Source organism: Cavia porcellus, unplaced genomic scaffold (assembly GCF_034190915.1).
Source record: "Cavia porcellus strain 051 isolate PalLab524CR breed Dunkin Hartley unplaced genomic scaffold, mCavPor4.1 scaffold_27, whole genome shotgun sequence".
NCBI classification, from domain to species: Eukaryota; Metazoa; Chordata; class Mammalia; order Rodentia; family Caviidae; genus Cavia; species Cavia porcellus.
The window spans coordinates 45,245,238-45,261,168 of NW_026947510.1; the positions used below are offsets into that span (position 1 = coordinate 45,245,238).

General features: G+C 34.6%; 1 protein-coding gene across 3 annotated transcripts in view; it reads left to right on the top strand.

The window, feature by feature from the left end:
• Positions 1–15,931, top strand: part of Pde3a (cGMP-inhibited 3',5'-cyclic phosphodiesterase 3A) — a 307,324-nt gene that overhangs the window by 188,454 nt on the left and 102,939 nt on the right. For all 3 annotated transcript variants that reach the window (XM_063238323.1, XM_063238322.1, XM_063238324.1), the window contains exon 2: positions 10,826–10,876. In XM_063238323.1, the coding sequence (XP_063094393.1) occupies positions 10,826–10,876 (51 nt within the window). The remainder of the gene's footprint in view (positions 1–10,825; positions 10,877–15,931) is intronic.

Sequence of the window (15,931 nt, forward strand, 5' to 3'; positions counted from 1 at the left end):
AAATTTCTAGAAATGCTTAAATTCAGTTTCTTTACTTTTGGTTTTCCCCAGACTGTAATGTATGACTCAGTCCTGGAAGCATCCATGGAGGTATTATATTATGCAGACTTTCATAAACTTGTTTTACTCTATCACCATTTCTTCCTAAGAGTAACTCACACAAAAATTATTTAACCACTTTTAATATAGATAGGATTGTATTATTAGTAATAATACAAAAATGAAAATTACCAATAACAGTTACAAAGATTTCATGTAATCAAGATAGATATGATGTACTAAGTAAAAATAATGGAAAGTTTGTAAGACTAATGGCAACATAGATTTAGTAGATCAATCATCACTGTGACATCAGAATGGAAATAGAATTAGGAAAATATTCTAAACCACAGTGTGGGAACATCATTATCATCCTTATCAGATGTAGAGAAATTGTCCAAGACAGGCTGAATTTCAAACTCTGGAATATCTGAATCTCTCCCTGTCTGAAGCTTTCTCATTCCTCAGTGTTTATAAAAGTTAGACTGGTTGCTAGGTTCAAATGCTAAGCGCCAGGATTAGGGGTTTAGTGTCTGCTAAGTAAATGGAATTCAGGTAGCAATCACCCATTGTGAACCCAAAAATTACCTGGTAATTTCAGTTGTTCAGTATGATATTTTCAGACCCTACATGCTTTCTAAGCAGGGTTAATTCTGAGGAATAATTCTTTTCCTGGTGATTTGTCTGAGGATTTAAGATGAGTATAATAGCAAGCTAAATTCTCCAGGGATCCATAACAGAAATGTAGATCTTGGGAAAGATCTCAAAGACAAGAAAGCCTGGGACCCATAGTAACTTAAAAAACACTCACTTCCTTTGTCCTACCCAGTAGTAAAGGGTCAAAGGTGACATCTGTCCTGCCAAAAAAGAAAGCTTTGTGAAGTTCTCAGAGATAGCCAGTGAGTACTTGCAAGCTTTGCTTTGTATTCTCTATAATGTAAAAATGTGCTCCGTCATTCCTAAAAGCTTAATAAAATCACCATCACTAGATAATGCCTTGTAAAATGGGATCAATATAAGGCTGGGGTGTGAAAAATTGGGATGAGGTAGTTCCAGTAAGAATAATTATGAAACTGTGGCTGGTAACTGTTGCTGGGTAATCCAAATTGGACCGACAAGGTCTACTCATTTGTAAATTACAATTGAGGGCACAGCTTTTTGGTTCCATTTATGTTAGGTCTTTCAAGACCCTAAACCCCATTTCAGAACTCTGGAGGCCAAGTGACAGTGCAGGAGGGTTTGAGAGATGATATCCAGCTTTTCTGGTCTTAAGCCCTGATCTAAAGCAGACTTCTGTTCCCTTTTCTAGATAACGTATGTAGTCTTGACTTTATTCTTCCCTTGGCAACTGGAGCTGAGGGAAAGAAAACCAAAGGTTAAGGGCAGTCCCCTGAAAGAACCAGTCATGGGCTGAGGTGGCTTTGACTGTAAGTCCCACATCTTCCCAGTCCAAGAGACTGCCCCCTGGTAGAGCTTTGTGGCAGGGAGTATAGGTAGGTTAGGCCTTATACAGGAAATTCTGGAGGAGGAAGCATAACTATAAAAACTACGAAAGAAAAGTGTATGCCCAGGGAAACATCCAAAATAAGGCTAGTGAAGAATTAATTTGCGTATCTGTGCTGGAAACTTGACCATACTAAATATAGAGTTAGAACACAACTGCTACTCTTAGGCATTTTATAATCACTTCAATCCTTTCTCTTATGCAGTTATAACTTTTTTCAGTACTGGAGACTGAACTCAGGAACTTGGACAGGGTAGGCAAGTCAGGTATCACTGAGCTACATCCCTAGCCTATATTTCATAATTCTTGTAAAACAATGTGTGTGTAATAAAATTGTGCCATATTCCGTGAGTACCCTAAAACTGACTTTGTAAATTGTGGTTCACATTCTGTAAATTCTTGTTATATTAAATAGAATGAAGTAAGGGTTTGGGGAAAGGAAAATCCCTAGCACCTCAATATTTCTCTAGAGAATATTGTTTGGAGCCGATGATTAACTTTTAGACTAATTTCATGCAGCGTAGAGTACTGATGATTGCAAAGATCTGAGCCCTCTGCCAATTGTTGTGTAGGCCTTGGAGCTCAAGACTAATTTTTTCATCAAGGAACATATGCTTCAGCATATTGCTATTGATGAATTATTAATTTTATTTTAAGTTTTATTAAATGATGAGTACTTAAAAATCACAAAATATTGAATTTTTAATATTTATAAAAAGCATCAAAATTTTCAACATCAATTGGCTTTTGGCATGCGAAGTCTAACAAGGAACATCAGAAATAAATTCCCATGTAACTGCACTGAAATACCAATAGTACTCTACAAAAACAATGATCTTACTCCAACTATCGTATCTAAGACAGTGCACACATGACAACATCTTCCATACACTTGCGTCACTTACACTGAAAGTACATGTCTTTTGCTTTCCTGGCCTTTGTGTTGGACATCTCAGTGGTCTTTCTGATTAGTCAGGAGGTTCTATGATACTATACAGTATGTGGTTAACAGGAACATAAAGTATCAATAAAATAAATTATTAAATTCTTAACACGTATTGTACATCTAAAATAGACATCAACATTTTCACATCAGTTGTGTACTTGCTTAGGGAACATAAAATATAACATCAGAAATAAACTCCTATATAAACTACAATGAAAATAGCAATAGAACTCTACTTCAGAAATAAGCTTTACTTCAACTGTCAAGCCCCAGGCATTCTTCACGCATGACTACATGTTCAGACGTCTCACTTACACTACTAGCACGTGTGCTTAACTTTCCTGTGTAGCAGTCCTGTCACCTCTTTTCCTGTTTTGTCAGTAGCGTCCTACTCTACTGCACAAACGCACTTAGCAGGGAAATAAGATGTCAACAAAATACATTATCAAATATGTAATGAGTGATTAGAATAGACATCAACATTTTCACATCAGCTGTTCACTTGCTTACAAAAACCTAAAAGATTACATCAAAAATAAAGACCTATGCAAACTGCAGTGTAAACAGAAACAAGTCTACCACAGACATAAACTTTGCTTCAATTGTCATACTCCAGTCATCACACATGACAACTGCATGTTCCAGACACGAGCATCACATGCACCGATAAGACATGTTTTGTTTTCCTAACTTTCTTGTAGGGCACAATTGACATCTTTTTTGTTTTGTTGTTGCTGTAGTAGGTCTTCATGATGCTATACCTGCCTGTTCACTTATCAACTCATTGTCTTCCACAATTTTTTTTGCTTGGATCCCTGGGATGAAGCTTTATTTTTCCATTGCAGTAAATGATCTTTTAGGAGCTTCAGTCCCAGTCCTGTAAGAAAATTTCTCCTTAATATTTTGCACTTATTTTCTTTGTAAACTATCAAATTATTTAGGCTACACATGTTTAGGACCCAGTAAAATACAACCATTGACCAATGCTTTGCATTTCAAGGGACATCATAGTTCCTGCATCACTCATCAGTAGCATCTACTCCACATTCAATTTGTTGTTGAAAATTTTCATTGCAAGCTTCCATTCTGTCAAGGTTTCCCTATCAGTATTTTCATCATGGTGAAATAGTAACATAAGCAGTACCAGTTTGCTTTTCTTTGCCATCGTGAGGCCAATGTGTATCTTTCTGAAATGCAAAGATTGTATTATATAATTCTCTGTTTTTTTACTTGCAACATTTCATTTGGAATTTCTGCGTTGTTCCTGTGTACGATTCCTATGCTGCTCAACTTGTATTCTGGTAGCAAATGTAACGTCACCTGGAAACTGGTAAACCAATTGTCCAGTGTCAGATTCCACTTAGTTTGGGAGGTAGGAGCAACAAATCTGTTCACAGCATCATTTGGTTTATTGCTATATGAGTAAGGGACTTGATGGCTGGTTTCTAGGATAAATGTCTGAATTGAAAGCATAATAAGTATTTACATCTGCAAGGGCATGAATTTTCATGCCATACTTTGACCTATAGCTTTACCATAAGTCTTTTACATTCCTGTAATTACCATGAGAAAAATGTGCTAAATACAACAGATCTATTAGTTCTTTCAGTTCAGCTAGTGAGGCATCATAATAAATACATTTCTGAGTATGACTATGGGTTCATACAGAACATCTTACTTGCATTTCAACTTTTGTGTGCTTCATAGAATCTGGTAGCATTTGATTTGTTAGAGTGTCCAAATTGAATGGCAGTGCTGACATTCTGTACAATATGTTTCACCCCTACCAAGACAGTCACTGTGTTTTTGAACCCACTTCTAACATTGGATTGTTCCATTTGGTCACATTACCCTTTTGCAACATTTCGTCTGGTCAAATATGTACTCACACTGCTGTTTTTTCTATCATCTGAATCAAGGAGGTCTGCATTCCCTGTGTCTGTATTAGTTGATTCTTACTCCATTTCACTGTCACAGGAACTTAGGTTCACATTGATGTCAAAGACATCATCATCTTCTTCTTCTTCTTCTTCTTCTTCTTCTTCTTCTTCTTCTTCTTCTTCTTCTTCTTCTCTTTCTTCTTTCTTCTTTCTTCTTCTTTTTTCATCATCTAACCATACCACTCTTCTGTTATGAAAGAATGTATTTTACCATAATGGGTCATCTTAGTTATCCCCACATGAGTAATCTGATGAGTCACTTTTGACCTCCTCCAAAACTTGCAAATCTGTTTTTTTGTGTTCCTTTGTACTAAACTGGGTTACTTCTACAGAAAAATTGAAAGAAAATTTTTTAAACAAAGCTTGGAATGGTGTGGGTCTATTGGACCCTTCTGTGATGCTTAGGCAGGTATAACCAAAACCAGTTAGATGGAGCAGAAATCTGGGTCCAAATATCTTTTGACACTTTTGCACACGTGCACACTCCTTGCAATGCCTTATACCGTGTGGCTAATCACATAGATTGCCTCCTGTGTCCCTCAGGGAAAGGTAAGATGCACAGCCAGCTAGTATAATATCAAAGTACAAATTTATAACAGAAAAGCCAGGAATAGGTGTGTTGGATCTAGACTTATGCCCTGGAAGATTGTACTGGTCCTCAAAATACCATGCTTGCTTCTGCCTCAGCACCTTTGCATCTGCTGCCTCTTCTGTCTGGCATCCTCTTTCCTCACATCTGTGTAATCCACTCGTTCTCTATGCTTTCTGTGTGCTCTTCCTCTGTAGCGGTGTCGGCACTTTGTAGATCACATGTTTATGTATTTGTCTTCTGTCTTTCTCCCTTGGGATACAAGAGGCAGATGATTAGAGGTGCGTCTTGCATTCATCACTTACGTGTAAGTTGTGCTTGGGCTAGTGTTTTGTGTATAATAGACGTATAGTTAATGTGTTTAAATGAATAAAGAATGAAATAAGTGAGCTGCATGATATTCTTGTTTGTTCATATAATTTTTATGCTTTCAAAAATATTCTTAACTATTTTAAAACAGGTAAAAATATTTTTTCTTGAAATTAATGCAAAAGATAGCAGTGGGGAATTTTACTCTGTGTTGTTACCATTTTTGCATATGTAAAGCTGTCACCCCTTTAATTACCTGCAAGAATAACTTCTCTCTGACCTGGGCATGATTCTCTTGCAGCTTGCAGACTTTTAGTATTAGGGACAGTGAATTTTTTTCTGAAGAAGCCCTTAGAAAAGGCACTAACTTTTATACAACCAAACGGTTGGAGAAAGTAGCACAAGAAAGAACATAGAAACTTTAAACAAAGATATTTTACATATGGAAATATACTTTCAACCGTCTTCCTTTCTCATGCTATTATTAAAAATATCTCTACTTGGATGGAACCTTTGTGTTCCCATGTTGACTTCGTCGCTGCTCCTGTGAACTTTTAGATTCTGTGTTTGGCTGCACTTCTGTTTTTCTTGGAACTCTGTGCCGTGCAACATACTGTTAGCTGAAGGCTGTGATGTAAAAATTTATTATTAAAAATAAGAGAGAGAAGGAAGAAGAATTTATTCCATAAGAATGAAAAAGACTTACTGTCAAGAATCTAGGATTTTCAAAGTGGATTATGTAACAGGGTGTATTTCTTTTCAAAGCAATGTGGGTTGTTTGCCAGGAAGAAACTTAAGGGTCTTCATTTTGCCTATCTGGGTTCATGAAAGCTGAGAAAGGAGGAGGGATACTTTATTTGGGGGGGGGGATTTCTGCCTCAGATGGAAAGATTTTGCTTGCTGTGTGTAGGCATAACCTTGGTGACCCATATATCGCCAGACCTCCTGGCAAGTTGGTTATTTAAATGTCATTCCTTGTATAGTCATCACAGTTAAATAGCTAAGAGGGTATTCTTTTTTTATAGATGAGGAGAGACTTTTTTCTTCCCATATAAAATAGCCATACGCAGTAGTCAACTAGAATGCTTTCATTTTCTCTAATTTTATTCTTTTTCCAGTGTGAATCTCTCTGTGTATTTTATTTCTAACATCTTTATACACCTAATCATGAAATCAGAAGCATTCTTCTTTCAAAAAGAATATCATGGCATATACAGTAAACTTTCTGACCCTTTTCCCAAAATTGCTTAAGTATCATGCTGTTATTCATTTATCTTGAAGGTTTAGTCCACATGGATTAAATTACAAAAGGAAAACAAAATCCACAGATGCTACTTCTGTTTTTCATTGTTCCTAATCCATTAATGTCTTTTATCTAATTCCATGATCTAGTCAAAAGACTGTATTGGTCATCTGCAATTTAATACTAATCCTATGTCTTTGACGGAAAAGATGTTTTCACTTTTTCATTGCTAGAACTTCATTTGGCACTTAATCCTGAAACTTGTTGACTCCACTGTGCATGCTGTCTTTACTGTTTGTTGGCTAATATATGTGATTTGCTATAATTACTAATCAGATGGTACAGATAGGGAATCATCTGTGTAGCATTTTGTAAAATAGCCCCGCAATTCTGCTTATACTGGAATACATACCCTGACCAAATGCTCAATTTAAATAGTCTGTAATATGAAGTCAGTTTATTGTATACTGGACAGGAAAAACTCTTTCTGATACATAACACATTTGTTAAGCTTCTCCCCAAAAGTCAAATTTAGATAATTGTATTTTGCTTGCTTGTTTGTTTTGTGGTATCTGGGAGACTCATGCTAGGGACACTCTATTACTGAGCTATATTCCAAATCCAATTGTATTTTTTAATAATTTTGAGGTACAGTCTTCTTAACTTGCTAAGTTGCTTGGGATATGTTGGGAGTTGGAACCCTCTTGCTTCAACCTCCCCAGGTACTGTAATTACAGGTGTGTGTGTGTGTGTGTGTGTGTTTTCCCAAACTCAGGTAAAAATTACCATCTTTAAGACATTGAATGGTAGAGTGCACAATGTATTACATGCTTTTCTTATTAGTTCTGGTTCTGAAAAGCATTGCCTTTTTGACCATGTCATCATCAAACACTTCCTCTTAATTTATTGTGGATTACAATTTATTGTGTTGAATGCAGTTTTCTTTTATACTGTGTTACCCGAGCACTGTAGAATTTACCAAATTATTGTAATTCTGGTAGCTTAAACTTATTAGTGAGGAGGATAATGGTAATAATAGTCAAATTTTATCTTCTGTCTTGAAGATTCTAGGAAATCATTTCACTAGCAGCCTAGAGCTTAAGTTCATTATCCCTTTAAATTTCTCCAAAGCAACCATCTAGTCATTAATATTAGATAGCCATGATGCTTCAATAAGCCAAATGGTTGAAATGTGTCAAGAATTGTTTTGACAGTGCTAGTGAACAGCTAATTGAATGTTTTTCATTTGCTTTTAAGTCATACTGTTTATTTCATTAATTGATTAGTGTTTGTGAACTGTATTACAATCACCTTTAAAGTAGTTTAAATTAGTATCTGCTTCAAAGATAATATGGATAAATCAAAACTTTTTTTATAAAAAAGCATTAAAGAAACATCAACTATATTAACCTTTGGTTTTATATAATGATTATCTGGGAAAATTTTCCTAGAATTGTTTGTTAGCTAAGTTGTAAATAAATAATTGCAATAATTCCAAAGCTTAAAATGATTGACTATGTCTTACTAACAGTGAATTACTAGCTGGATGTGGTGGAGCATGTTTAAAGCCCAACACCCAAGGGGTTGAGGCAGGAGGATTGTCATGAGTTCGAGGCCATCCTGGACTCCACAGTGAAATCGTGTCTAAAAATGAAAAGAAAAAAGAGTATATTTTTACTTACCTTTCATTAGTGCCACCCATGCAATTTTTTATAAAGGCCTTGAAAAGCCAAAAGTTTTTTTGACCTTAAGAAAAGTTTAATTTTATGAAAAGCTTCAGTTGGGCAGTTTGTTCATATGGAAGTTAAAACATGTTTATAACTGTTTTATTTTAGTTGGCCCTATTCTATTTTGTTTGGTTTTATTCTCTTAAAAAAGAAACCTGGCAATAAAACCAGATTCTATCCTGAAATAATTGTGTATAAAAACAATATAAGATCCTGAAGTGGAGTAGGTAGGAATGGCATGATTATCAATGCAATTCCCTTTTAAATTGCTGTATTCTTTTGTAATTATATAAGTTTAGAATATTATTGGATAGTTTCTATTTTGTTGGATAACACAATGACTAATACATTATAATTGCTAGATTTTTTTACTCTATAATGGTTCAAAGGTTATACATTAAACCATATTGGATATGGATAATTATTTTATATATATTTGTAAATATATGTGAATAAATGATGCCTGTGTCTGTATTTGTTATAAAATGGCACTATGTATGCTTATTTTTCATTTTCATCATTCAGTATGATATTTAAAAATTTTTTTCAATATATTTTGTACTTAGTAGCAAATAATAGTATCTTATTGTATACTTAATGTCTTTCACTTCCCATGAATTTAAAAATTTATCATAAACCAGTTGGTTGTTGACATTTATTCTATAAATTGTTCTTAGTTTTCCTTCTATTTTTCTATTGGAGTTTTCTTTCAAATCAATAAGCATTCTTAATGTATCAAAGACTTTCTTATTTATCATTTACTGCAGCTATTTAAGCAATGAAGTATTTGTTCAGACATTCTAAAATTTCAAACAGCTGATCCACTTTGGAGATTTTTAAAAAATCTTTTTAAAAAATGCTTAGATTTTTTTTTTAAATTTTCAGGAATATTTTCTCTTGTTTACATATATCTGTGTTTATTTAAAATTGCCTACTGTAGCTCCTTAATTTATATTTTAATTGTTAATTTATATTTTAATTGTTTACACATAGTTTGGTTTTAATTTTAGAATATATGTTAATAAGATTACTGTTTTCGTCATTTGTGATATTTTCTAAGTTGTTTTCATTGTGTGTATTTGTGGGAAACAAGATGATGCTGGAATAAAATATGGTGAAACAATTACTGCCATGAAATAAATGGACATAGTGATTGTCTCAGTTACCATTGTGTTTTGTCATTGTAATAAGAGGGTGTGACACTTACTCTTTTACCAAGTTCTGTATACATTAAAATATTATTATTGCTTTCCTGCTGTGTATTAGATACTTAGGTTTACTCATATGATATAACTGATTACTGTGTTATTTCACATTAAATTTGTTTTTGTTTTTAATGGCATATCTAATAATACTATTCACTTTTGATAGAATTGTAAGTTTGTTTTGGTAAAGTTGAATACTTAAGCATTTTATAGAGGTTTTTGGTTTTTGGGTTTTTGAGGGGGCACCAGGGATTGAACTCATGACCTCGTGCTTGCCAGCCAGGTGCTTATTTTGCTGAAATAAATCCCCAGTCTCAGAAGTTTTTCTAACCAGTAACATTGTGTATTCATCCCTGTTTGTATATTCGGTTGTCAAACATATCTTGATAGTGTTCAAAGTATATTACTTTCATTGTTACTTATTATTTTATTTGCTAAGAATTTGTTGCATACAGAAAAGATATCCATTCATGGTCTATCTTATTAATGCTGCAGCTTGTAAATTGTAAAAAGTTTTTCAGTTGTTTCTAGTGAATGGTGAAAATATTGGACAGATAAAAAAGTTTTTAAAAATTTATTTTAAAGAGTAAAATAAAATGTATCAAAACATAACAAAGCAGATCAGAAGAAAACAATACAAGTGACACAAGGTTTCAAAGCATGACAACAGGAGACATAATGAAATTCTATTGTCATCAGTTGATAGCTTTTACTTCTTTAACATGCTTCTTGTAAATGCTATTGTCAGTAAATATATATCCTGGTTTCTAAGCAGAGTAACTCAGGGCTGTTACAACTATGGGATTACCTTAATATTTTATATTATTTATTATGAAAATTTCAAATCCATGACTTTAGGGGCATATTTCATATTAGAAATACTTTTACTCTTTAGAACTCTCATGTTTTGTGATATAATCCAAACAATTGAAAAATTTGATCTGGTTTTTATTTATGACAGTTAAATGATACTATTAATCACTATGTTTCCTAGTAAATTGAAAGCTTACTGACATGTAAATAAGGCTTTACAGGATTTGATATCTATCTAGAATTTCCTGATAAAGAAGAGTAAAGCTAGACATTAGCAGATTCTTATTGTCACATACTGTTATTTAAGTATCTTTGAAATAAGTGGAGGTTGAAATAATATCAAGCCAAAAAAGGTTATTTCCGCAGATATGCCAATTTATTCAGAGTGGCTGTTTAATAATTTATAATGAGAACACGGATTTCAACTGTGCACTTATTCCCTAAAGAATAAAATGTTTGTCATGTCAACTGATTATGTTACTTATCGTCATTATCATTCTGTCTTTATAGCTCATGGGGCATTCGGAATGGGACCACAAGCGTGGGCCTCGAGGTTCACAGGTAAGTTTGTGTTTTTCACATTTGCTTTCTTAATGTTTAGAGCCATGGGCTTTCTGAAACTCAAGAAATAATAATAAGTAGAGAAAGCAAAGGCAAAACGATCATATCATTTGTTTTTATTTAAGTTAGCTGTAATTAAAATCTAGATTTCAAACCCTAAAGGCAATGCCAATAGATTCTTAGGAACTTTCTGGTATTCCAGATCTCTTGTGTTTATATGAATGTAGATTTTATATTCATCTCGTTTTTGCAGAGCACATTTTGATCAGCACCACACTTGATTTTCTTTACTTCCTTTGATAATTTTTCCATGTAATTTTTTCCCTCTATCTTCCTGCTTTTGGTTAAATATTTTGAAATATAATCAGGGTGAACCGAACTAATTAACTTGTCTCTAAATTAGCTGTCTTCATCTATGGGAAGTAGAAAGATGAAAGGACTTATTACTTTTGAAAAGAAACAAATTCTAAACCTTTCTATATTACCAGACTGTTTTCATTGTCTTACTTTATGTCTTAGACAAGGAGAGAAGCTTCCATGACGCATTAAGATTTTAATGACCAAATTAGACAATGTGGATTTGCTTTGCTTCCATAATTACTTTGCCTGAAAGAATAAAGCCTGAATTTTACACTAAGAAAATGTTCTGTTCTCCTGGGACATTTCTGTAAAGAAATATAAAAGTAATTTTCTCATATCCTATGTTTACCTTACTATAAACATGCCCAACAAAAATTAAAGGATGGAATTTCTTACATTTTGCAGTTGCCATTGAAAAAACTGTATGAAAAAAATTGAGTGTATAGTTCGTTGCAAATAGTTTCTCAGAAGTATGTTTGACAAACTGTATGCACCTATGTTATAATACATTTGTGTAGATAAATGTATTTAATTTAGGTCTCTGGGAAAGTAAAACCAACTCATTCAATTGTTGTAGTGGACCTTTTAATAACTATAATCCCCACTTTATCCATTAGCAATTTGATTAGTAGCTAATTGAAATTGTCAGAAGAAGATTTTTTTTTTTTTTTTTCATTTTTATTGGTACCGGGGATCGAACTCACGACCGCCTGCTTGCAAGGCAGGTGCTTATGCCGCTGAGCTAAACCCCTAGCCCCAGAGGGTATGTTTGCTTTCATGCCTTCACTGTTAGGTTCCCTACATGAGTTGCTCTAATAGCTCCCCCTCTGTATACACATCTATAATATCTTAAATCAGAATTTGCTGAAAGATTGGTCATTAACTGTTGTAATTAATGTAAATAGCTTATAATTAAAAACAATAACCCAGGAAAGGTGAGCATAAGTAGGGAAGTCCATGGCTTCTGATTATTGTCAACCAAAGATGTTTGTTAAGTACCTTGTTGAGGATATGCCAATAATGTATTACGTATATATTAAAATTATTGCTTAAGATACTATTACTCCCTATATGGTCTGTTTTCATATATTTTATCTTCAGGTTGGGATTGGTCACTCTGTCCTATAAATTAAAAAAATCTCATAAAAGTTTTGGTCTTTCTAGGAAGGGTGGTCCTAGGGATTGAATCCAACACCTTTACACTGTGCTATATATCCACAGCCCTTTTTAATTTTTTAGATTTTCAGTCAAGGTTTTGCTAAGCTGTTATGTTACTTCAGACGGACTCAGCCTTGCTGTCCTACCTCAGTCACCCAGAGTGCTGAGATTACACATTTGCCGCTAGGTCTAGCTACAAGTTTGATTGTTTAACTTGACTTTAAATCTGATAACCCACAATGGAAATTTTAAATATTCTAAATGACATATATAACTAGAAAAATGTACAAGTACACAGGAAATGTATTTTTGATCGTTTACTGTCATTAGAAAGCCTGAGGCATGTATGAAAAGCTAAGGCATTAGGAAATGTTAGCATGAATTATCATGATGAACAGATGTAATGGTGAACTGTTTAGAGACGAATGCCCAAACTGTACCCAAAACCTACCTATTTACCACAAAGTACCAAACTGATATCTATATATATATATATATATATATATATAACCTAACATCTTTTGTTTTAAAAGAAAACCAAATAAAACATATACCATAGGTTCCCCATCATGGATCTGGGACCATCTTGGATATTTTAAATTTCAAAATAACTAATGTATGAGTACTACACAGTCACTCCGTTTTGAGTCTTCAAATGGAATTGAAGTATCAAAGTAAAAAACAACAACAACAACAACACATACATTAAAAACTAATAACTACAACAAAAATGTGATTCTTTGGAAATTTAAGGTAGCTAAGTTTAGCATGAAATAATAACCTTTTATCTAATTCTAGTTCCTCACTGGAAAGAAAAAAGAGACATCTTTATGTTTGGATCACTGATGTCATCTTATCTTTTTGGTTTCTTTTTGTCATATACCTAAAGCCTTTGAGAAAGAATTTCAGTCAGGCTGCATTTATACACGTAGCTCCTGGTTTTTAACCTGTGTTCCTAAAGTGTTGTTCAAGTCCCATTTCAGATGCATTTTAATTAGAATGAGTTGTTAAAGTCTTACTATGTGTATAGCATTGTTGTGAGTCTAACTTTGTAGAGAAAGTGAATGACAAAGTTATTGCTTTCCAAGAGCTTCATAATTATAGTTTTTAAAAGGGTAATACTTTTAATTATAAGCACAGTATAGTTTACATGTCAGGCAGCCTACTAGATGCAATATTAAATACATAAACCAAGTATGATGGAGTATAGCATTATTTTTCTCCCCAGTAGAACAAGGAAACTTTTTAAACGTGATGTGCTCAAAAATGAGCTGGCAAGGATTTGCAGAAGGCAAAAGGCCAATGAAAGAGTGGAGTAAAATTCTGAACTGGGAAGGGTATGGGGCATTTTTGGAGTGTGAATTTTTAAAAGATGCGTTGACAAGATAGTTAAGATAATTGTACTACTAATTCTGTCAATTCAAGGAGAGGAACAGTGAGTGCTCATATTGTTCCATCAGTTTTGCATGCCTACGTCTGGTAATCTGAGCTACTTTTTTGAAGACAACAATAGGCAACATAGCAACCATCATTAAGTTTCTATCACCTTGTTTTGAAATCCTGTATCACTATTGTTTTGGGGTTTTGCTGTTATGATTGTGGTATGTTTCTTTTGTTTGTTTTTTGTTTATTATGTGTTTTTTCCTTTGAAATAAAACAAATAAAATTAAAAATGTATTGAATTAGGACTGTCATAGAAGCTAATGTGAATGGATGATCTGAGAAAGCCCAGCTGTATGAAGAAGATACCACAGGAGCAAGAAGTTGGAGGGGGACAGTGTGTGTCAAGATAGGAAACTGCACAGAGGAAGACTTACTGCCCTTGCCATAGACCACTTTCAGATTCTTTGTTAGCAATGTTCAATGAGAAGTGAGGAGGACAGAGGCCAAGAGGAGTTAGTTCCACGCGTATACCAGAGGGGTCATTCTAGTGCTCTGTAGTTAAAGGAGAAGGTGTCAATTTTGTAGTATTTACGTATATATGACACTTTGTACCAGTAAGCATCAAAAGAGAAGAAAGTTGTGGGTTCCTGGGGAAACTCACTGCCAGGCTGAGTGGACGCTGAGGAAGGAGGTCTTGCAGCAAGCACTCCCTCTCACCAGGGACCAGTGGAGGAGACGTGATTCCAAACCCAAGGAAGGGAACTATCCAGTTACACCAAGAAAAGCACTGACCACTGACTCAAAAACATCTAAACACCCATAGGATCAGTGGTGAGGACCCTAGTAAACTGTAGTTTGGATGAAGAAGTAATGGTGGAAAAGAGAACAAGTAAGAACAAATTAGTGTAAAATACTAGAGAGCTCTCTGGGAGGAGCGTTGTTTTATTTTTTTAAGCAAAAATTTATTTTCCTGGTACATTTACTGTATAATGATTGCATTTCTTGTGGGCAGTTGGTACACATACATGTCACATCTTATTTCTTTTTTACCCTCCCACCTCCTTTACTTGGTCTTTTCCTTTATGAAAAAAATCTCCTTGTTTGTTTTCTATTGTCTTTACTTTCTTTTACAATTTATATATTTTGGGGACTTTTCAAAGAAGAGACATCGTGCAGTATTTAAGCTTGTGTGTCAGACTGGTTTTGATTTCAAAATGGAGCCAGGTAGTGCAGACCTGCAATCCTAACACGGAGGCAGTCGGATTCTTGTGAGTTTGAGATGAGGATGATGTAACGGGGCCCTGTCTCTAAAATGAAGACCAAAAAAACCCAAACAAACAAACATATATCTATATGAAGGATAAGATTGTAGAAAGTGGCGTAGATATAAGTAAAATTTCATTTTATACTGAGGTGAGTTGTGAACTTTAATAATACTGGCAGACAAACAAATGATAATATGAAAACAATATGCTGAAAATTCTCAATAGTGAACCAGTTAAGGTCCGAGAAGACAGTGCAGTTCAAGCAAGAGTCTGCAGTCCTCCAGCAGTACCCTGGTTAATGCCCTTAGTCTTTCCCTTGCACACTATGAACCCTTCACTTCCTCCATAACACAGCCATTTATACTACTTCAGAAAGACAGGCCATATTGTCAAGTGAACTTCTTACTGGGTAAATATACCAAAAAGCAAGGATGAAAGCCATTTCAAAAGATAGTGGAGATGTCATCTATTACAAAAGGAAAACACACACCATGAATCTAATGACTTCATTTGTCTTGGTGGAGATGGGTATATTGGTTACTTTTCTCTCATTGTTGAGACAAAATACCTGATGCCCAAAATGAAGGAAGGAAAGGTTTTTATTAGCCTACTGGTTTTGTAGGTTTCAGTCTATATTCAGCTGGTTCCAAGGCAGAGTGGAAGTGGCTGAGGGGTAGTGGTTCATGGTGGTCACAAGCCACAACAGCAAAATGGCACAAAAAGGGGAAAAGCTGACCTCCTTCTCTCCCTTATAGTGCATGCTGGCTCCCTGACCCTGGGCAGGTGCAGCACTCACACTGCCAATCCCGGCGATAGACAATGAACCAGTCACAAATACTAGATTCAGCTGCTTCCGTGATTGCATGAGGCTTGGGGGACCATCCAAACA